The sequence below is a fragment of the Chroicocephalus ridibundus genome, chromosome 1, assembly GCF_963924245.1.
Source record: "Chroicocephalus ridibundus chromosome 1, bChrRid1.1, whole genome shotgun sequence".
Taxonomy (NCBI): domain Eukaryota; kingdom Metazoa; phylum Chordata; class Aves; order Charadriiformes; family Laridae; genus Chroicocephalus; species Chroicocephalus ridibundus.
In genome coordinates, this window is record NC_086284.1 from 67,321,565 (window position 1) to 67,343,124 (window position 21,560).

Consider the following 21,560-nt stretch of genomic DNA (forward strand, 5'->3'; position numbering starts at 1 on the left):
GTAACTTGCTACATTTATAGCAGCATGGAGAATGGAAAGATGGACGGCTTATTATAAAAATCAATATGGCTTGTATGTTGATGCACTTTGACAGGAATGAACTTGAATTTTGGTCTAGATTTAAAAGCCTGAGATTCAATTTTTAAAAGTAAAAGCATTTTTAAAACATACCAATTTGACAAAAAGCACCCTCTCTTGTGCTTGTCATCTGCCCTTGGAGCACCAACCTTTGAGAAGAGCCTTAAGTATTCTGTCTCTGAGGTGACTTACTAAGCTGTTTCATGTATTTTTGGATGTTACAACTTGTGAAATGTTGAAAGCGTTAAGCAAATTCAGTTCTGCTGTATCACCAGCAAAATAAGCTTACAGAGACTGTGAAATAGTATTTGCTTTCAGAGTGGATAATTTTAGTAGTATAAATGTCTGGATCTCTTTAGGCTTTTATTAACAGTCTTTCATGAACACCTCTTAGGAATCGGTGCTTGAAACCTCTCATTTTGGGAAAGAGTCCTCTTCGGTGTCTTAGGTGGCCTTTTTTAATAATGATGGCTTCAGGTTAGCTTAGGCTGCTGCTTTGTCGCGTGGAGGAGTTGTGCAAGATCTCACCTGAGTTGCTGGTATGGAGGTTACAGCTGATGTTTTAAGCTTAAGTATCCAAAATGAGTTGTTTAAAAATATCGTTTTTACTTGTCAGGACACAGCATGTTAATGTTGCTGCATGTACTCATTGCTTAATGTGTAGGCAAAAAAGCATTGAATTATCCTCACTTTCCAATGTTTGAATTTGCTAACTGACCTTAACAGATTTGTGACTCAAAAAGTGAGATTAAGTCTCCTCTGTTAATGTAAAATAGATTTGTATTCTAATTACTGTAGGTTTTAAGCTATAAACATGAATTCAAATTCTCTGCTCATCTGTAAGCATGTGCAGTATTTCTAAGGATGTGGTGCATGTTCCTTGAAATAGGACAGCTGGCATCTTAAAAACTTAATTTTTGCTCTTTTCAACATGGAAAGCATGTGTACCCCAGATTCGATGCAAATTTGACAGTCTTTTTAAAAATACAGTTCACTTAATACAAGCGGCAATAATAACCCGCTAAATTCCTGCGGCCTGTCTGCTTTTGCACAAAGGACAAATGTGCTGCCTCACTGAGGCCCCGCAGATCTCTGTGTGACCCTAAACAAAAAGTCACCTTCTCCTGAACTTCAAGCAACAGCCTTTCCAAATAAATGGTTTTTCAGAATCTCACATCTTCCAAGACCTGTTAAAAACCAAGTTCGTTTTCATGTATATCAGGAATCTCAGCGTAAAAGCGTTTATTGGTCTGCTGCTGTGATGTTGCCAATTGGAGAAGTGGCAGAAATAATCTCTGAGCTGTGAAGGTCCCAAGTGACCAAGGGCTTGCTTCAGGGATAAAGGCTGTCTGGGAGTACGTGGTGCACTGGCTGGTGTAGACACCAGGCTGCCTGTTGGTGAGAGTTACCACCCAAAGTGGGATCCCTCCTGTACCAGCTTCCATAGGTTATTCATAGCCGTTGCTTCACAGGCACTACACTGGAATAGTACAGTCCCGAATTGGCAGTAAATAAAAAAATCATAGAATAAAATCATAGAATGGTTTGGGTTGGAAGGGACCTTCAAGATCACCTAGTTCCAACCCCCCGCCATGGGCAGGGACACCTCCCACTAGACCAGGCTGCTCAAAGCCCCATCCAGCCTGGCCTTGAACACTTCCAGGGATGGTGCATCCACAGCTTCTCTGGGCAACCTGTTCCAGTGCCTCACCACCCTCCCAGTAAAGCACTTCTTCCTAATATGTAATGTAAATCTCCTCTCTTTCAGTTTAAAACCATTACCCCTTGTCCTATCGCTACCCTCCCTGATAAAGAGTCTCTCCCCATCTCTCCTGTAGGCCCCCTGTAGGTACTGGAAGGCAGCTATAAGGTCTCCCCGCAGCCTTCTCTTCCCAGGCTGAACAACCCCAACTCTCTCAGCCTGTCCTCATAGCACAGGTGCTCCAGCCCTCTGATTATATTTGTGGCCCTCTGCTGGACCTGATCCAACAGGTCCATGTCCTTCCTGTACTGAGGACTCCAAAGCTGGACACAGTACTCCAGGTGGGGTCTCATCAGAGCGGAGTAGAGGGGTAAAATCACCTCCCTCGACCTTCTGGCCACACTTCTTTTGATGCAGCCCAGGACACAGTTGGCTTTCTGGACTGCAAGTGCATATTGAGCTTCTCATCCACCAACACTCCCAAGTCCCAAATGAATGAAAAGGAAAAGAAATCAAGTCTGTACCTACAAGAAAAGAACGAAATTTGTGAGTTTCTCAGTAGACTTGAGGAGGGAATAACGTTAAGGAGGAAGCAGCTGTTGATCCTGTCCTTTTTCTAGAAAGTCTGTAAATTACAGCTGATGGGAGTCCAGCGGGACCCCTGGATTGCAGAACCTGTGTTCTGTTAAACACCCATAAACTTCTTGTCTTGGGGCCTTAATGTAATGTTGTCTTACCTTCTGGTTGCTTCCCCACTGTTGCCAGCATCACCTTGTCCCTGTACAGGATTAAACAGTGTAAGCATTACTGTGGTTTGCTCAGTGACATCCTCATGGTCCTGTTGTTCGTGGTGTTTCAGTATTACCTGATGTCGCTAAATATTGAGAACTGACTCATTAACATACATGCAGAGTGGTGGTGTTCCTTGAAATTCAGACTCCTCTTAGGCTGTTGGTAGTCATCCGTCTGTTTTAAAATTTAGTCACAAAACACTTTCCAGAGAACCTAATGGTTTTCAAGATACTCCTTTCAACTATTTACTTTCTTAATGAAGCAAGTTCATTTACATTAAGTTTCAAGAAGCTTTTCTGTGATTGTGAAACTAGTTATAATCACAGGAGGCTCTTAGAGGGGTATTTGTTCTGCTTATTGCTCCATTTCCCTTCTCCATTAACAATAACTATATTCTTCTCTTCATTGATCAGATTTGAGCAGAAGAATTGAAGATTATTGGCCATCTGTTACTGGCACTTGCGTTATAAAACCCCCTAAGTATAAATAGGAAATAGCTCAGTTTCCATTTGGTGGGTTTTGTTGCATTGTGTGAAGTTACGGTGTGTAACTTGTGAAATTGTAATAGAAGGCTTTGCTTTTGAACAGCTAATAGCAGTCGTACTGGGAAGAGCCTTCAGAGTTTCTAATTGACAATGTATGTGTGGTCAGAAAAGAGCTGTTAAAAAAAAAAAATGAACAAACCAGTAATATTTCTGTCTCTATTAAACAGGATAACAAAAAGATGAAGAAATCATTAGAAGAAGAACAAAGAGCTCGCAAGGACTTGGAGAAGCTTGTTAGAAAAGTTCTAAAGAACATGAATGATCCATCTTGGGATGAAACCAATTTATAACTAATTTTTTTCTTTTTTTTTTTTTCCCTTTTTCTTTCTATTGAAAGACCAGTTGTAAAACTGAGCTGGGAAGCCTTCTGACATTAGTCAGTGTTGCATCAAGAGCACTACAAAACAGGATTTAACTGGATCTAGTGATTTCTTGCTCTGAACATATAGAAACAGTCAAGCCATTTCCTGAAGCAATCTGTACTTTAAGTGTGGAGACCGTGGATCCTGAACTCTACTAAACTTAATTTGTTTGCATCTAAATTACCTCATTTTGCAGAAAGTGCAGCACCTGACTAAAAGTCCATGTTTTTCAGTGGCTTTTTAATTAAATATATATTTTTCTTGTAAATATCTGTAATTTTGAATGCATATGTGATTGATATATCAGGGCTGATATGTTATTTTTTTTCCTCTTGTTATTACAATGGTCACAAGTGTTAGAAATGAGGGCAGTACTGTCTTACCTAAGAAGGGTTGGAGTTCTTCGTGGATAATTATGGATTTGTTCTAAATTACTCACTCATCACACATGCAAATTTAGAAACCCATTTTTTTTTCCTATTGACCACTGTATTTAAACTCTTTACTGTTATTTATGTCTGTGCATACATTTTTAAACAGTTTACAATTCTTTGAGAACAGTATTAAAATACGGAAAAATGTTTATTGACAGTAGAAACAATTTTTAACAAAATGAATGCCCATGACTTATGTTCACGTACACTTGTTTGGCAGACTAATCTGTTGTGCTTTGGCCACCAAAAGACTGATGTACTTGCCTGCTTTTTATGACTGTGATTTTTAGGTGTTTATGTACTACATTTTCTATTGTTGTGCTTAAACATACAGCTGGCTGGTAATTTAATAGATCGTACAGTTTGTTAAAGGAAAAAAAAATCAATCTAATCCAGGATTTTGTGAATAAGTTGTTACTATTTGTATTTTATGGTCACAACAATTAAATTTTAGCTAACCTTTGTGCATAAGGCACATGGGCTAGGCCAAACTTCATTCAGAACTTTGGTTTTATACCACTATGTCAGACTCTCTGGAATTCCGAGACTGCGGAAGCAGAGTCGTTCCTTTCCCACCCTGTTTTCTCAGGGTGTTGCTGGTTTCTGTCCTACTACAATTTAAATGGAAACAAATCTGGAAATAAGATATTTTTTTTTTAATCATACTGTAATTCATAATTCGCACTGCTGACAAATTTGAAAATACATAAATGAACATTTATTCCCTAGTCTGATAGGTGCAATTACTGCAATCCTTTCTTGTATTTAAAATAGGAAATGCTACATCACTGCAAATGGTGAGCTTCAGTTGGAGCACTTAAAATACTAATCCCATGAAAGCCCATTGTAAGTGTTTTTCTGATTTCAGGAAAATTTGGCTCAAACTCCAGACGGTGCAATTTCCTGAGGGGTTTTTCTTCAGTTGACAGTCAGAAGTGCAGGTATAGCACAGACCCGAGTCGCACCTTTCGTCATCCTGATTTTTTAGTGCCCTTTAACTCTGTTAAAAGTAATGCTTGGACTTCAGCAAATGTTCATATGAACTTTAATGAGTTGGAGCCAGGATGGTTAGGGTGGTAGGAATTGTCATGCATGCTTTGAATCTAATGAAAAATCTATTTTTAAAGCTATCCACTTTTCTCAGCCAAGCACAGCTTTTTCAAATAGGAAAAAATGACAATGATTACATACTTGAGGAACAATTCTGTGGGAATGGATACTTAAGAATCTAAATAGACAATTAGTTGTCCCATTTAAAAAGCTGAATATATTTGTAGGTGTTTTAATTTGTGTTACTACAATTTAAAAATGTCTTCCTTTAATTCTAAAGGAGCAGACTGGATAAGAAAACTAAAAAAAAAGTCTATAATATCAGTTACATATATTCACAGAACTTTAAATTTATGATAATTTTTGATACCAAAATCTCTTCCTGTTGTTTGCGGTTGCACAAAAATGTGGACTGACATTTATAATTATCTTCATATTTAGAAAATACTCTTGCTGAAAGCCTAAGTGATACTAAACCCTGCAAATTCATAGCATCTCGGCTAAATTTAGATTTGGGAATGCCAACGTAATTAGAGTCTTGCTAACATTTTAACTTTCTGACATTCAGGCTATTTTCAGAGTGAATTTTAATTTTCAATTAAGCATATGGGAAAGGACATTCCAGAAGAAGAAGTACGAAAGGAAAACATGAATCTTAGCAGTATTTAGCAAATTTTAACTCAGGAACAACTTCCATCATAACAATTTGTTTTACATTATATAGTAAAAAGTGGTGTTGCTTTGTAAATTTGCTGACTCTTAGTACCTGTGATTATTATAATTTCTGACAGTACCCCTATACTGACATCTAATGAACATGCCTTAAATACTGGGATTAAGCAGTTGTTAAGTATGACCGGGACTTAGGGACTGATTTTATTCGAGGTGGATTGGGATGATGAATTTTTTAAAAGATAGGTAACTTTTGTCTCTAGTGCAGAGCGCGAGCTTCAGGCTTTTGGGAACCAAGGAATATCTGAACTTTTTTTCTTTGACAATTTGTTATACTGTATATAGATTGTAAATTTCACCGTGGACTTTCTGAATTGTTGGAAACTTTATATAAGCATGGATAAATGGGGCACTGTTTATTTAACCTATTAAAGGGTTATTTCTTTGCTCTCATCATTTAGGGATGAGGAGATGAAGCCATTTCTTATCCTATAGATGTGAAGCACTTTCAGTTCTGAACTGTCCAAAATGTAGCATAACATTTCTCTGTACTTACTGATGTATGTGTGTTTGTCTCGCCATGTCATGACATCTTAAACAACTGACCGCCTTTGTATAAACCTTCTTAATGCCAATCACTTAGGGAATTTAGAGTGTCTGTTTACGGTATCTGTGGAGAACTCAAGTTTAGTTTAGACGTCACAATAATATCTTGGTATCGACTACTAAAGTGTTTATGCTACATTGTTGTAATTAAACCATGATTTTTCCCCTAGCCTATGAAGTGTTACATTTCATCTCATACGTGGGCTGTGAGATTAAGAAGGAAAATCGCTTTAATTTTTTTTTTTGCCTTTCATATAAATAACATCATCTGTTTAATAGTTAGCATACTGGATTCAAAGGGCCTTTTTGTAGTCTTTTATAATAGCAAATTGATGCCTGGAAAACAAAACGAAGCAAGGGTTGTTTAGAGGGGTGAGGAGGAGGATCTTAACTGTCTTGCACTGAGGAATTTTCGCTTTGGCAACCTGACCTGCCAGGGTAATGTAAGAGATGCAGGAGATCAAAGACAGAAGAGAATGAAAGGGAAGAAAGCAAGAAACATTAGAAAATCAGATCACTGCATAAATAATTACTTGCCTACATGCATGATTTATCTGAATAGACCTGAAATTTGTGATAAATGTGTATCATAGTCTTTACTTGGCTGATGCCACGCAAAACTGAGGGTGTGGATTTTTATGGTCGGAACATCATCATTATTGCTTTATGCAGGGTGATGGGATGGGTAACGGAAAGTGCAGAGAGTAATCTGTTTTGAAAAGATGGCTTCGGTCTTTGGACAAGGCATTTGGTGGGATTAATAACTGAGATTAGATGTATGAAATAATACATTATTTTTTATTTGCTTCTGAGGTGTACTTAAAAAGAATGGGACAGTTTATAACTTCAGTCAGAAGTAATCTCTTATTTTCCAAATTTTCTTAGTTTATCATTGGAAAGACACGTTTTCCCCACAATTTGAAATCCTCGCTTACTTTTCACATTCAGAAGTGTTTGGGGGTTGACCTTGGCTGGCTGCTAGATACCCCTCCTGTTGAGAAGAAGTAGGCTGGGTGGGTGAGAAGAAGGTGGAAAAGCTCATGGGTTGAGATAAAGACAGGGAAATGGTTTGTCAATTACCATCAAGGCCAAAACCAACTTGACTCTGAGAAAAATAATTTCTTGCCAATTAAAAATAGAGTTGCAGCATGAGGACCAAAGACAAAAACTAAACCACCTTTCCCCTGCCTTCTCCTCTAGGCTCAATTTCACTCCTTCATTCCTGATTGAAGGAAAGGCTGAGAGAGCTGGGGTTGTTCAGCCTGGAGAAGAGGAGGCTCCAGGGAGACCTTATAGCGGCCTTCCAGTACCTAAAGGGGACCTACAGGAAAGCTGGGGAGGGGCTGTTTGCAAGGTCATGTAGGGATAGGGCGAGGGGCAATGGTTTTAAACTAGAGCAGGGTACGTTTAGATTAGCCATTTGGAAGAAGTTCTTTACAATGAGGGTGGTGAGGCACTGGAACGGGTTGCCCAGAGAGGTGGTGGAGGCCCCATCCCTAGAGATGTTCAAGGCCAGGCTTGATGAGGCTCTGAGCAACCTGATCTAGTGAAAGATGTCCCTGCTGACTGCAGGGAGGTTGGACTAGATGACCTTATAAGGTCCCTTCCAACCCAACATGTTCTGTGGTTCTATGATGGCCTGTGCCACAGGGGAACTGGGGGGGTAGTGGTCTGTCTGTAACAGTTCCTTACTACTGTTCCCGCTCCAGTATGGGTCCTCTCTATGGGATGCTGTCCTTCAGAATAAACCTGCTCCAACGTAGGTGGTCCCCCATGGGCTGCAGTTCCTGCCACGAGCCTTCACAAGGCTCCAGGGGCTGCAGCTACCTTCAGGGCAGCTGCTTCTGCACAGGGTTCTCCATGCGCTGTAGTGTGGATATATGCTCTGATGTGTTCCTTTACAGGCTGCAGGGGAACAGCCTGCTTCCTTATGATCTCCACAGGCTCCAGGGGAGCCTGCTCAGCACCTAGAGCACCTCCTCGTTGACCGGGATCTTCATGGGGTTGTTTTTCACAGTTTTTCCTCGCTGCTGCACTCTTAAATACGTTTTTCCTGAGGTACCACCTTCTTGACCTCTTCTCTCAGAGGCCACCCTGCAGCCGCCTGCTGCCAGCACCTGGGCTTGTAAACCCAGTGCATGTATTAGCACTCGGGAGTGAGTGGGTTCATTCAAGGACTCACAAAGTCCTGTATATAATACGTTGAAACCTTAAATATCCGTTAAGGCGTTACCTTAAATAACACTGGCAATTCTGTCTCCAAACTTGTGACACAAGGCAGGAGTGAGAAAGGAAGGTAGGCGCTCACTATGGCACATGTGAGAGAGGGAGCTGTTAGTCTGATGGGAACACAAAACGTCTTCTCCCTCATCTCACCTCGCCTCGCCAGATGACTGCTTTCCAATTTCTTGCACTCTCCTTAACCAACATCGCTTTTTCAGTCACCTACAGCATTTCTCCAGATCACAATATAAGTTGTGTCCAGCACGTGAAACCCATGTTTATTTCATTATTGCTTATGAAAAGAGAGAAATGAATTGGCCACGTTGGCCACTCTTCCTTCAGGTAGTTCTGAACCCGGAGTTGAAAAAGTTGGTGATATTACAGGCTGGGTTGGTAGAAGCAGGACACAGACCTGTTGCAATGGGTCCAGAGGAGGGCCACAAAGATGATGAGAGGGCTGGAGCACCTCGCCTATGAAGACAGGCTGAGAGAGTTGGGGTTGTTCAGTCTGGAGAAGAGAAGGCTCCGGAAAGACCTTATAGCAGCCTGCCAGTACCTAAAGGGGGCCTACAGGAAAGATGGGGAGGGACTCTTTATCAGGGAGGGTAGCGGTAGGACAAGGGGTAACGGTTTTAAACTGAAGGTGGGTAGATTTAGATTAGATATTGGCCTGTGAGGCTGGTGAGACAATGGAACAGGTTGCCCAGAGAAGTTGTGGATGCCCCATCCCTGGAAGTGTTGAAGGCCAGGCTGGATGGGGCTTTGAGCAGCCTGGTCTAGTGGGAGGTGTCCCTGCCCACGGTAGGCGGGGGTTAAACTGGATCTTTAAGCTCCCTTCCAACCCAAACCATTCTGTGATTCTATAAACAGCAGGTAAAAGATACAGCTTGTATCCTGCTACCAGCACACCACAAATTGTTATTTCTCCTCATAGTGTGATGGATTTCTGAGGAACCAGTCTAAATAGATCTTGAGACGCTTTTCGCTACGCAGGACTGCAGCCACCAGCATTTCCCAGGTAGGGTTATGCCTCTCTGAACTGCTGCTGCTTGTCTAAGGCATATCTAATTTATGCCCTGTTGGAGCTGCTCTACCTCACAGGATGAGAAACCCACGTGCAGAACCTAATTGCAGTGGACACCTTTGCTGTGACAGGGCAACAGAGGGGAAAGGAGGGAGCACGTAACAGCTGTGGATTATGGAAGTCTAAAATAGTCAGGGGAGCTGTGTATGGATCAGTATGTATGCCGCGGTCCCACAGTGCTGACGCTGAAGGATCCAGAAATGGAGAATTTGCACTTTGGAGAAATGCTGAAAAGAGATCTGAGATTAATTTGCTCTGCAAGGCGTGCTTCGTAATCCGGCAAAGGGATGGAGGCTTGCCATATTTCACCTTATGTGCTCTGCACTTGAGCTTTCTCTTCATGTTAATCAAGTATCATCTTGGAAGGGGAGCTGAGCCTGGATTTGGAACTAAATTAACCTCCTGAGCTTTTCATTAATTTGAGTGGTTGCCTTCAAGCCACCATTCAGGCCCAAATCCAGTTCTTGTGTTGTTAGAAGGAAATGAGAGCTACAGTTCACTGAGTGACTGTGAACAGTTACAACTGTGGTGTTATTCATAATTACCCCAGGAACACGGTCGTGAGGATGGTTTTAGGCTGACATCTAAAAGGCAATGGAGGCTGATACTGCAAGAAAGCTTTTAGCTACTGCTACGCCCCAGTCCCAGGAACGTGGTGTGCCATGTGTGACACCCAGGATATCGTAGAATCACAGAATATCTCAAGTTGAAGGGACCCATAAGGATCATTGAGTCCAACTCCCTGCTCCTTGCAGGACTACCTAAAACTAAACGATATGACTAAGAGCATCATCCAGACACGCCTTGAATTCTGACAGACTTGGTGCCATGACCACTGCCCTGGGGAGTCTGTTCCAGCCTCTGGGTAAAGAACCTTTTCCTAATGTCCAATGTGGTGTTATATGCAGGCCTGGTGAGATTTCCCAAACAATATTTAGGTTTCTTTTAGCTGGTGTATCGCTAGGTTTCCTTAGACATCTCTTGCCTGTCAAGCAGCTTGTGACAGCCCTGTGTTTGCTGTAGACATAGATGAGCAATACAGAAATAACATGTTTTTACAGTATTTTTCCAGCAGGGGACTGTGTTAGCTTCTGCTTTGTCAGAAACTAGTCACAGCTGCCCTGAATTTGTTAATATTTGTACTTTTGTATGCTTTTATAACTAACTGGAGTTAGCTCTTTGTATATTTTGGAGCTGCTTTTCAAGCTCCAGAAAATACAGTCTATTAACCTTTTGTCCCGTAGAACAAAAGTAGACAGACAGTACAGTTGAAAGCGTTCAGGCAGCATTTGGCCTAGCCACGGGAATGGGATTTGTGTGGTTTTCTTAGCACTTCCCCGCGGCACGCGTGACTATCACAGCGTCTCTACGGGCAGTGTCACAAGGGCTTTTTCAGCACAATGCAACGTGGAGGTAACACGGGACCAGGTTTATTCTGAGGCGAAACTAAGGAAGGAATTTGGCTGTGATCACTAGCTCGTTTAATCTCAGGCCTTTCTCCAAGGCGGGCAGAATTTCAGAGGAACTGAGAAACATCCACTGCTACAGGGCTCGTCTTACCAGTCCCCACAAGACGTCTCTATTGTGAGACTAAGTTGAGAAAACTCTGGGACAGTGCAATGCATGCTCCATCCACTGCGCTCTCTCATCACTACCTCCTTTGTCAAGCAAGTTTTCTGCTGGGAATTTAAGATACAGGACTGTTTCACCTATGCTGGGAAGGGGAGAGCGCGATGCGTTCTTTCCAGGTGGTAGAGAGGGAGTGTGGTGACTGCCTTGGACTTGAAGGTCAGCATTTGAAAATACAGGTTCGGGAAAGTGACCCGGCTCTGCCCTGCCCTGCCCACCAGACCTTCAGAAAGATTTCTGCCTCAGCGTTCATACCTGGTTCCATGTGTCTGCTGTATGTCTCACCGACCATCTTTACTTTGACATCATTATGAATAAAAAAGCGCATCCTCTAGGCATTCCAGAGCACCAAGATGTTTCAAAATTCTGAACAGGGAGTAGCAGCCTAAGATGCTTTCCCATTCCTTGCCTATGTCTTAGACAGATTTCTGTCAAAGGATCTTTCTTTTCTCCCCAGAACCACGCTATGGTTCCTTTGTATCCCTTAGGTTAAATAGGAAATAAATTGTTTTAGTCCAATGCAATCGCTAGACCTCATTGAGATGATTCTTGGTTTGGTACCTGACAAAACCTTTCCCATTTGCGACCGGTTGTGACAGAGTGGTTAGTATATCATAGAATCATGGAATCATAGAATCTTAAGGACCTTCGAGATCATCGAGTCCAAACATTAACCTAAGACTACCGATTCCACCCATAAACCATGTCCCTAAGCACTACATCTACATGTCTTTTAAATAGCTCCAGGGATGGTGACTCAGCCTCTTCTCTGGGCAGCCTGTTACAATGGTTGACAACCCTGTCAATGAAGAAATTTTTCTTAATATCCAGTCTAAACCTCCCTGGGCGCAACTTGAGGCCATTTTCTCTTGTCCTATTGCCTGTTTCTTGGGAGAATAGACTGACCCCCACCTCTCTACAAACTCCTTTCAGGTAGCTGTAGAGAGCGATAAGGTCTCCCCTCAGCCTCCTTATCTCCGGGCTAAACAACCCCAATTCCCTCAGCTGCTCCTCATAGGGCTCATGCTCTAGACCCCTCACCAGCTTCGTTGCCCTTCTTTGGACCTGCTCCAGCACCTCAGTGTCTTTCTTGTAACAAGGGGCCCAAAACTGGACACAATATTTGAGGTGTGGCCTCACCAGTTCCCAGTACAGGGGGATGATCACTTCTCTAATCCTGCTGGCCACACTATTTTTGATACAAACCAGGATGCTGTTGGCCTTCTTGGCCACCTGGACACGCTGCTGGCTCATATTCAGACGGCAGTTGACCAACACTCCCAGGTCCTTTTCTGCCAGGCAGCTCTCCAGCCACTCCTCCCCAAGCTTCTAACGCTGCCTGGGGTTATGGTGATCCAAGTGCAGGACCTGGCGCTTGCCTTGTTGAACCTCATACTGTTGGCCTCAACCCATTGATCCAGCCCGTCCAGATCCCTCTGCAATGCCTTTCTACCCTCAAGCAGGTCGACGCTCCCACCTAACTTGGTGTTGTCTGCAAGCTTCCTGAGGGTGCACTCAATCCCCTTGTCCACATCATTGATAAAGATATTAAAGAGAACTGGCCCCAGTACTGAGCCCTGGGGAACACCACTCATGACCAGCCGCCAACTGGATTTAGCTCCATTCACCACAGCTCTTTGGGCCCGGCCATCCAGCCAGTTTTTTACCCAGCAAAGAGTACACCTGTCCAAGCCATGAGCAGCCAGTTTCTCCAGGAGAATGCTGTGGGAAATGGTGTCAAAGGCTTTACTAAAGTCTAGGTAGACAACATCCACAGCCTTTCCCTCATCCACTGTCTTTGAAGGAGATCAGGTTAGTCAAGCAGGACCTGCCTCTCATGAACCCCTGCTGACTGGGCCTGATTGCCTGGTTGTTCTATATGTGCCGTGTGATGGCACTCAAGATGATCTGCTCCATGACCTTCCCTGGCACCGAGGTCAGACTGACAGGCCAGTAGTTCCCTGGATCCTCCTTCTGGCCCTTCTTGTAGATGGGCCTTTGCTAAGCTCCAGTCAACTGGGACCTCCCTGGTTAGCCAGGACTGCTCATAAATGATGGGAAGTGGCTTGGAACCTCCTGGACTGTTTCCTCTCTGCTTGTATTGCATTTCCAGCAGACATCTGGTAAGTTGAAGTCCCACACAAGAACAAGGGCTAGTGATTGTGAGAGTTCTCCCAGCTGCTTACAGAAAATTTCATCTGCCTCTTCATCCTGTTTGAGTTGTCTACAACAGATTCCTACCATGATATCTGCCTTGTTGGCCTTCCCCCACATTCTTACCCATGAACACTCAAGCCTATTGTCACCATCATTAAGCTCTAGACAACCAAAACACTCCCTAACATACAGGGCTACCCCACCACCTGTCCTTCCTTGCCTATCCCTTCTGAAGAGTCCATAGCCATCCATTGCAGCACTCCAGTTGTGTGAGTCATCCCACATGTTTCCGTGATGACAACTAAATTATAGTTTTCCTGCTACACAATGGCTTCCAGTTTCTCCTGTTTGTTGCCCATGCTGTGTGCATTGGTTGCTGCGTACATGAAAGGTCAATAATGGATAATAATCCGAGGGCTGTACTACGGTAGGAAGTTTTCTCATAATGTCTTTCACCCAGGCTACAGAGAGGTAGCAGACTTCCCTAAGAAGCGTGTCTGGTCAGCATATTGGGCCTTCTGTTCCCCTCAGAAGAATCCAGAAGGGGTTATGGTCCCCTGTGACCATAACGCATCTTTATTTCTTAATGGAGGTGGTTTTACTGCAGGGCATAGGCTGACTTAACCTTGCTGACACCTCCAACCAAGATGGACCGTTGTCCTCATCATTGTTTGGTTCCGCTGGCAGAGCCTCATACCTATTGTACAACGGCATCTGGGAAGGTGAGGTAGTCATGGAGGAGATGTGCCTGCTGCACACCATCCCAGTGCTGCAGTGAATCCTGACACCTGGATTACAGGGTAGGATGTGCTCTTGTGCATGTTTAATATGTGTGTTTGCAAGGGCATGTAGCAATAGGAGGAGGGGCAATGGTTTTAAACTAGAGCAGGGTGGGGTTAGATTAGACATTAGGAAGAAGTTCTTTACAATGAGGGTGGTGAGACACTGGAACAGGTTGTCCAGAGAGGTGGTGGAGGCGCCATCCCTGGAGATATTCAGGGACAAGCTTGATGAGGCTCTGAGCAACCTGATCTAGTTAAAGATGTTCCTGCTGACTGCAGGGGGGTTGGACTAGATGACCTTTCAAGGTCCCTTCCAACCCAACACATTCTATGATTCTAATATTAGTGTAAAGGGCTTCCCTACTCCCACCCAATAGCATTGTTGGTGAGGGACCACTACTTGGAGGAGTAGATAGATCACTTGAGGAAAGAAAACCAAGTGGGCATTATCCAAAAGTAGAATGCTCCAACGTAGGCTGCCATGCCACTCTCCTTTACTGTCGATATCTATGCATGAATCTTGCTTCTGAGATACGGCAATTCACAGACAACTGGGACACAAAGATCATGTCCCATCTTGCATCTCACCTGCTGAATCAGAGGGAGAGTTAGAGGTGAGCTTTGTCTACAAATGTTGCAAGGGAAGAACATTCTTCAGTTTGGAGTGGTTGGGTGTGCACACATAGACAACACATCTTGAGCTGCCAAGAGTCATTTTTTCCTACTCATGCAAAGGAAGAAAAAGACGGGTGACTATAATGACCAGATTTACATGTTATTATTTTGGGAAAGCAATAAAGAAATGGTTCAAGAATCTTGAATTCTTCTCCTTTAACAGGCTTGGTTTCTGATTGAATTGAATACTTCACTTCTGAGGCCTTGGCGCATAGAAATATTCCCAGGCCTAGTTTTTGGGCTGTAAAACACATTTATAAATGATCAATTTTATGAGTGCAGCATACTTGAGTATCTGCTATGGATAGCTGCACAAATCAACAGCGCGTAATTTGCCTGCTGCAGGTTGTAAAATGGGAAAGCTGATCCGAAAGGACATAGGAAGCGCACAATTTGCAGGGAAAATTCAGCCTAGTCCCTTGAAATGACTTATCTTCTTGGTGTATGCCCGTTATTCTCAAGACAATGAAGTCTCACAGCATAAAAATTTGTATTCACAGTATTTTTGTGTCTGTCAGTTTGCGATTTATTGGAATCTGTTTAGAAGTACCTTTAAAACAATTCAGATTATCCGGGGTTTTTTTAGGAAGCAAAGTGAAATAACAGTTCAATGCAAGAAATGAAATAACATCTCTATGCATTTCAATGTATTTCCTGCTAGTAGGGAAGCCTTCAATTAAAAGAAAAAGCATAGCATTCTCTGGCTATTCTGAATAGCTTCCCGGTCCTTAAGAGTGTCAGATTTTGTCAGTATCCACCATGGAATAATTAACATGAATTGTTAAGCCTTCTGCGAGGCTGAGGATAGAGAGTTCCGGTGCATCTGTGTAAAGTGAGCAGCACTGGTGTATACCAGGAGGAAAAGTAATTTCTACCCAAATCATTTTATATGTCTATAAAGCAGGATTCATGTGCACGGCCCTGTGTGGTGTGTGCCAGGAGGATTCTTCTTGGCAGAGACTTTTAGAGGCCAGTTCGACCACCCTGTAGCACCAGTCATGCTTCGTGCTGCACTCCAAATCAAAAGGATGGCCATCAGCTGGTTTGGATGCAGATAAATTAGGCGGCCTCGCGCAAAGGTGCGCTGTGGGGGGAACGTGGTAGAAGAAGCAGGGAGCTACGACATGGGGCTGAGCTCTGAGGTGAGAAAAACACAGTGGAAATGCCCTTTTCTCATTATCCTGAGAGGGAGGTGCTGACGCGATCCTTCAGCACGGCAGCACGTCCTGTGTGCTGTGCGCGCTGTGAGGAACAGGAGTGTGAAAACTTGAGTGGGGAGCGACAGACGAGGAGTGGCTTGGCCTTGCTCAAAACTTTGGATATTGGAAGAGGCTGGAAGAACAGCCTGCTTTGAGGGAAAGGGTAAGCAGGACTGAAAGCACTGTGGAACCCACAGGCGTTGTCCCAACGAAGGTGGAAATTTGGGGGCAGCTTTTTGTCCACAGAGTATGAGCTTCTCGTTCTGCTGTTTTCTACTCAGTGTCTCTTCTGCACTACACCTCCCAGGTCCATCCACTGGCAACTGTCACATAACGCGGAGCACTGTGTGACCTCACAGAGCATTGGCCCCCGCCGCGGGGGAAGGAGGATGGGAGGCGGGTCCTGAGCAGCTGGAAAATCCACTACCCTAAAGTTGAAGCTACTGACCCGAACTGCACTGAACTCTTTAGTTTTCTCAAATGTGTTAGATACCCCCTTGCCCTTTCCCCCTTAATTTCCAGCTGAGCCTGTGGCTTTCCAGAAAATCTTCTTCATGGCATTGTCAACAGAAAAACAGCAGACATGCACCATGAAGAAGGTTGGTTCTTTAGCATGCTTAGCATTCCTTTAGCATGCTTCCTCACAGCGCTCTTCCAGCCAAGGGCTTGGCCTTCCCCCCTGTCATGGTTTCAGCTGGCGTAGAGTTGACTTTCTTACTAGCAGCTGATATTGTGCTATGTTTTGGATTTGGGGTGAAAATAGTGTTGGTAGAACACTGATGTTTTTAGTTGTTGCCAAGCAGTCAAGGCCTTTTCTGCTCCTCACAACACCCCACCAGAGGGCAGGCTGTGGGGGGCACAAGAAGTTGGGAGGAGAGATGGCCGGGACAGGTGACCCCAACTGACCAAAGGAATATTTCATGCCATATGATGTCATGCTCAGTATATAAAGCGAGGGAAGAAGAAAGAAGGGGAAGGATGTTTGAAGTTACGGTGTCTGTCTTCCCAAGTAACTGTTACGTGTAATGGAGCCCTGCTTTCCTGGAGATGGCTGAACACCCACCTGCCGATGGGAAGCAGGGAATGAATTCCTTGTTTTGCTTTGCTTATGTGCACAGCTTTTGCTCTACCTATCAAACTGTCTTTATCTCAACCCACGAGTTTTTCCTCACTTTTACTCTTCTGATTCTCTCCCCAGTCCCAACCAGGGGGTGCGAGCGAGCAGCTGCGTGGTCCTAGTTGCTGGCTGAGGTTTAACCATGACACCCTCTAAGTCACGCAGCATCATTGACTGTAACCTCGCTGTCAATGTTCAGGCAAGATGTCCAAGCTGTCCACAGGGAAGCTTCCCTGGTAATGTTAGGAAGGAGTGACATGTCATAGAATCATAGAAAGATTCAGGTTGTAAGGGACCTTCAAGATCATCTAGTTCCAACCCCCCTGCCATGGGCAGGGACACCTCCCACTAGACCAGGCTGCTCAAAGCCCCATCCAGCCTGGCCTTGAACACTTCCAGGGATGGGGCAGCCACAGCTTCTCTGGGCAACCTGTTCCAGTGCCTCACCACCCTCACAGGAAAGAATTCCTTCCTAATATCTAATCTAAATCTACCCTCCTTCAGTCTGAAACCATTACCCCTCGTCCTATCACTACACTCCCTGATAAAGAGTCCCTCCCCATCTTTCCTGTAGGCCCGCTTCAGGTACTGGCAGGCTGCTATAAGGTCTCCCCAGAGCCTTCTCTCCTCCAGACTACGTAGTTTGCTCTGTGCATTCATGTGTTTTGTAGGCAGTGACTGTGCACATCGTAATATATTAAACTACTCAGTGAGCTATTACTTGGTTCCTAGGCAAAAACGTGCTGGTGTGAGGCTGTTCTGCCTCTTGCCTTGACTGTGTCTCGCAGAATTTGGAAGTGCTCCATGACTGTCCTTTTGGCATCTGTTTCTATCTTGATTTAAGGAGAATCATTTACAGAGCTTTTTGGGTCTAATGAGCTTTGGTTTACAGAAAGTTCAAGAACTCAGTCCGCTTGTCAAATGTGGTTGAAGTCCACCGGGAGGTTCAAAAATTGTTCAGATTGGGAGGGAGAATGCAAAGCAGAGGAGCCAGACAAGTGATTTTGTAGTTTTTGTAGGTGCCTCAGAAGAGTGAAGTAAAAACTGTGTATACGGACTTGTAATGAAACATGTAATTGCTTATTGCTCTTGAAACAACTGAAAACAACATGACGGAGCCCGGCTGCATCAGACACTGCTATTTTATGGGGACGTGGGACGTGGGTGCCTGTGTGGCAGTGTCTGCTGCCTGGCACACCTCAAACCTGATGGAGGTTGTACCCATGGGCAGCCATAAGGTCATGTGGATGTTTGCAGCTTTGCTAAAAACCCCTTTATAAACCCAGTAGCACTTTGCTTGTTTAGTTGCCAAGCTCTGTTTTTAGAACAGTTTGGGAATGACGTTGCTGGACTTCTGTCCCCCAATTCAGTGTGAAGTAGTGCCATGGATATTTGAAGAAAAAAACGTGTATCAAAAAGTTGAAGAATACTGATTAAGGGAAGCCCACTGGCTTACAGATACCCTCTGCAACTTGAGCGAAGGTAATTAGAGCAAAATTGAACTTGCTCACTGAAACCCAACTCTGTGAACTTGTCACACACATGCATCCTCTTGTCTCTGTGGCGTTTTGTCCCTCCTGCTCATGGCTTAGGGTCTGTTACTCTTCCCAAACCCTTTCTCCCTTTGATTACTAGCTCTTGACTGCACAAAGCTCCTGGGTTTTGTGCTGGCTGATGTGATCCTGGGCAACATATTTTCTTCATCTCAATGGCTCTGCAAGGGCCATTCCTCAGGCAGCCCTGATCAGATACAATCTTCTTGAACCCGTCTCTTGTTCACCTGTCCATGAAAGCCCCTGGTCTGAACGAAGCACTCTCACTGGCTGCTTATATGCTGTCCTGGAGCCATGACCGTAGGGCATTGCCAGGGGGTTGTTTGGATGTGCCACTACAGTTGTTTAAAGAGAAATATTTTAAATGAATTTGACTAAGTTGGTATGAAACCAACATGACTATTCTTATCCAGCTCAAACGGAATTGAAAAGTTCTATGAAACAAAAAAACTCCTCCTCCTGGATCTCTTCCTCAGCCCCTGTTTTGTGAGGGATTGATCTCTGGAAGCGCTCCTTGTAGAGGTGAAAACTGGAAAAAGGGAACAGTTGAGGGACAAGTTGCCAGGCTGAACCTAGCAATTAGCTGTAGCTGAGGCTGTCGGACGGGTAAGCGTTTGCCTCTTCTCTGCCAAAATGGGGTAGCAGGGCTGAGGGGAACGTATTAAAGCATACCTGGAACGCAACCACTGACAGCCCCGTGAACTTTATTTCCTGCCAGCCTTTGGAGAACGACTCAAAGTAAGTTATTTCAGAACATTTGCCTTTGCAGTAGTGGCAAGTTGTTATTTCATAAGTTGCGGTATAGAAAGCAAATTGCTTTGGATGAAAATATTTACTTTAGATTTACATACTTAGAGAATGAAGAGTAAATGATGTACTTCCATTACATGAGGTGACAGGGGAAGAAACAACCTGTCTAAAGGGCTAGAAAAAGCACAGCTGATCAGAGATAATTCTGAAATGTAAACAGTCAATATTGCAAATGAGTCATGATGCTACTTTAAACTGTTTACTAAAGCAGTAAACAAAATTCAGAAATGTAATGGTACAGTTCGGTCCTGTACCCGTCAGAAAAATATCAAATAGAGAAAGAGTTTCAGCAAAAGCTGAGTGCTTCTGAAATCTGGTGCAATTTATGATGAACAAATAAGTTTTGCAGAACAACTCACCAAACTCTAATTTATCTTTGTTCACATTATGAGACTTTGTGTTGTAAGGAGATCGTGTGGGTTGATGAATAAATCCTATACAATGCATTTTTCAGTATAGGCAAATTTATAGAAAACCAAAACTAGATCCAGAGGAGCTTGTCATAAATTTTATATTACCTCTGGAACAAGCATAAAAAAATAACAAAAGCGGTGCACAGCCATGATGTAGGAGTACAGACCAGGGGAGTCACAGATCTGATAGCCCCACTTCTCTCATTTGTGTTTATGCCGACGTCATGTCGTTTGTGTGTGAAGCAGACAGTAAAACGTGGGATTTGTACTGACGCCTGAGAGCACTGAGCCTGGATGAACTCTCTAAATGGGGCTGGATTTGTTCATAAATACCTGCATCCTCTAAAGTACAATTTACCTATGGCTCTGCAAACACCTGCAGTTGAGAGGTGACTCCAAGCGCGGATGTTCACTAACCAGTGTAGGAATTACTTCAACCCACTACAGAACACATGGGAGCCGTGTCATGTAGGAGCAGCAGCGGGAAGAGAAGCAGCCCATGAAGAAGGTGTGAATTAAGGACAGCTTACAGACTAAAAGTAAAATAAAGAAAAATCTTAGGAACTTTAATGTGACCCCCCAAGAAATGGAGAACAGGCTGCTGTTAGCAGGTTTTGTTCTGTACTTGACATGAGGGAAGAGGATTAAGCAATGAAAACACCAGTCAGGAGGAGCAGAGCAGCATCGCTTGGGGACAATCCGTGCTGGTGCCTTCATATTAAATGCAAGAAGGCACTAAGAAACTCCGAACTCCAGGGAGGAGCCTTTCCCATCCGTCTCCCCCCCGCCCAGATCTGGTAAAATCCCACCTGCAGTGACACAGAGCATCTTCACCACGCTTGGCTGAGGAAACTGCGTGCTCTGCTTTGCGCTGCGGGTGCCTCCGGATTTTCTTTTTACCCCTCCTTGAAAGGAGACTAAAGCCTGCGGTGTGCCGTGGGACTTTCACGTGGTGCTTTTGGTTTGTTTTGCTTTGTTTCGTTCCGTTTCGGTTTGTTTTTCTTCTCCTGTGGAAGGAGGACGTGCCGGGGAGCCGCAGAGCCTCCATCCGCGGTGGCCGGGCTCCTCCTGCTGGCAGCCGGCTCCGGGGCCGCCGCAGGGCCGGCAGGGCAGGCAGGGGCAGGCAGCCCTCCCCGGCCTCCTGGGGTGGAGGATGGTATCTTTTCCCGCCGGCTTTTACTCTGCCACCGTCTTCGTTTTTTTTTGTTGTTGTTTTTTTTTTTTTTTTTTTTTTTTCTGTTGTTTCCCCCCCCAAGTAAATTATATGAGACTGCTCAGGGAGGGAGGGAGGGACTCTCCTACTATTTGTCCGCACCAGGCTGAGACTCTGGGGTCCTGATGCCCGGGTGGCTATCTCAGGGCTACCAGTTGTGGTAGGATTCAGGGCAGCAATGTGAGGAGGGGGATATAGCCCAGGGGAGAGCGGGGCAGATGTTCATTTTGACATATCTAGGTGAATCCTGGCTCCGGTGCGTTGACAGATGTGTACATCTATAAGGTACCTGAGTAGTTACCTTGAGACGTGGGATCCTGTGGGCTCTTTGGAGCCCGTGTTATGTACTCACTGAATGCAGCAGCAATCAAGGAAAAGAAGGTTTTCAACAGGACCGTGCCTAAAATCCTCGCAAATAATCTTTTCTCTCGGGACCTCTTCCTGTCGCTCTGGCATTTTCTTCA

The 21,560-nt window shown here is 44.2% G+C and overlaps 1 protein-coding gene and 1 long non-coding RNA gene across 7 annotated transcripts in view; one reads left to right on the forward strand and one right to left on the reverse strand.

Moving 5' to 3' along the window:
• The window catches only part of ARHGEF7 (Rho guanine nucleotide exchange factor 7), a 127,434-nt gene extending 121,024 nt beyond the window's left edge, over positions 1-6,410 (forward strand). For all 6 annotated transcript variants that reach the window (XM_063337793.1, XM_063337802.1, XM_063337829.1 and 3 more), the window contains one exon: positions 3,285-6,410. In XM_063337793.1, the coding sequence (XP_063193863.1) occupies positions 3,285-3,407 (123 nt within the window). In that variant the 3' untranslated portion in view covers positions 3,408-6,410. The remainder of the gene's footprint in view (positions 1-3,284) is intronic.
• On the reverse strand, positions 3-20,784 carry LOC134516963 (uncharacterized). The gene is made up of 3 exons (XR_010071510.1): positions 20,693-20,784; positions 2,518-2,558; positions 3-1,470 (listed from the first exon to the last, which is right to left on the reverse strand). It is a non-coding gene; the product is annotated as an uncharacterized LOC134516963 (long non-coding RNA).
• Positions 20,785-21,560: the final 776 nt, after the last annotated feature.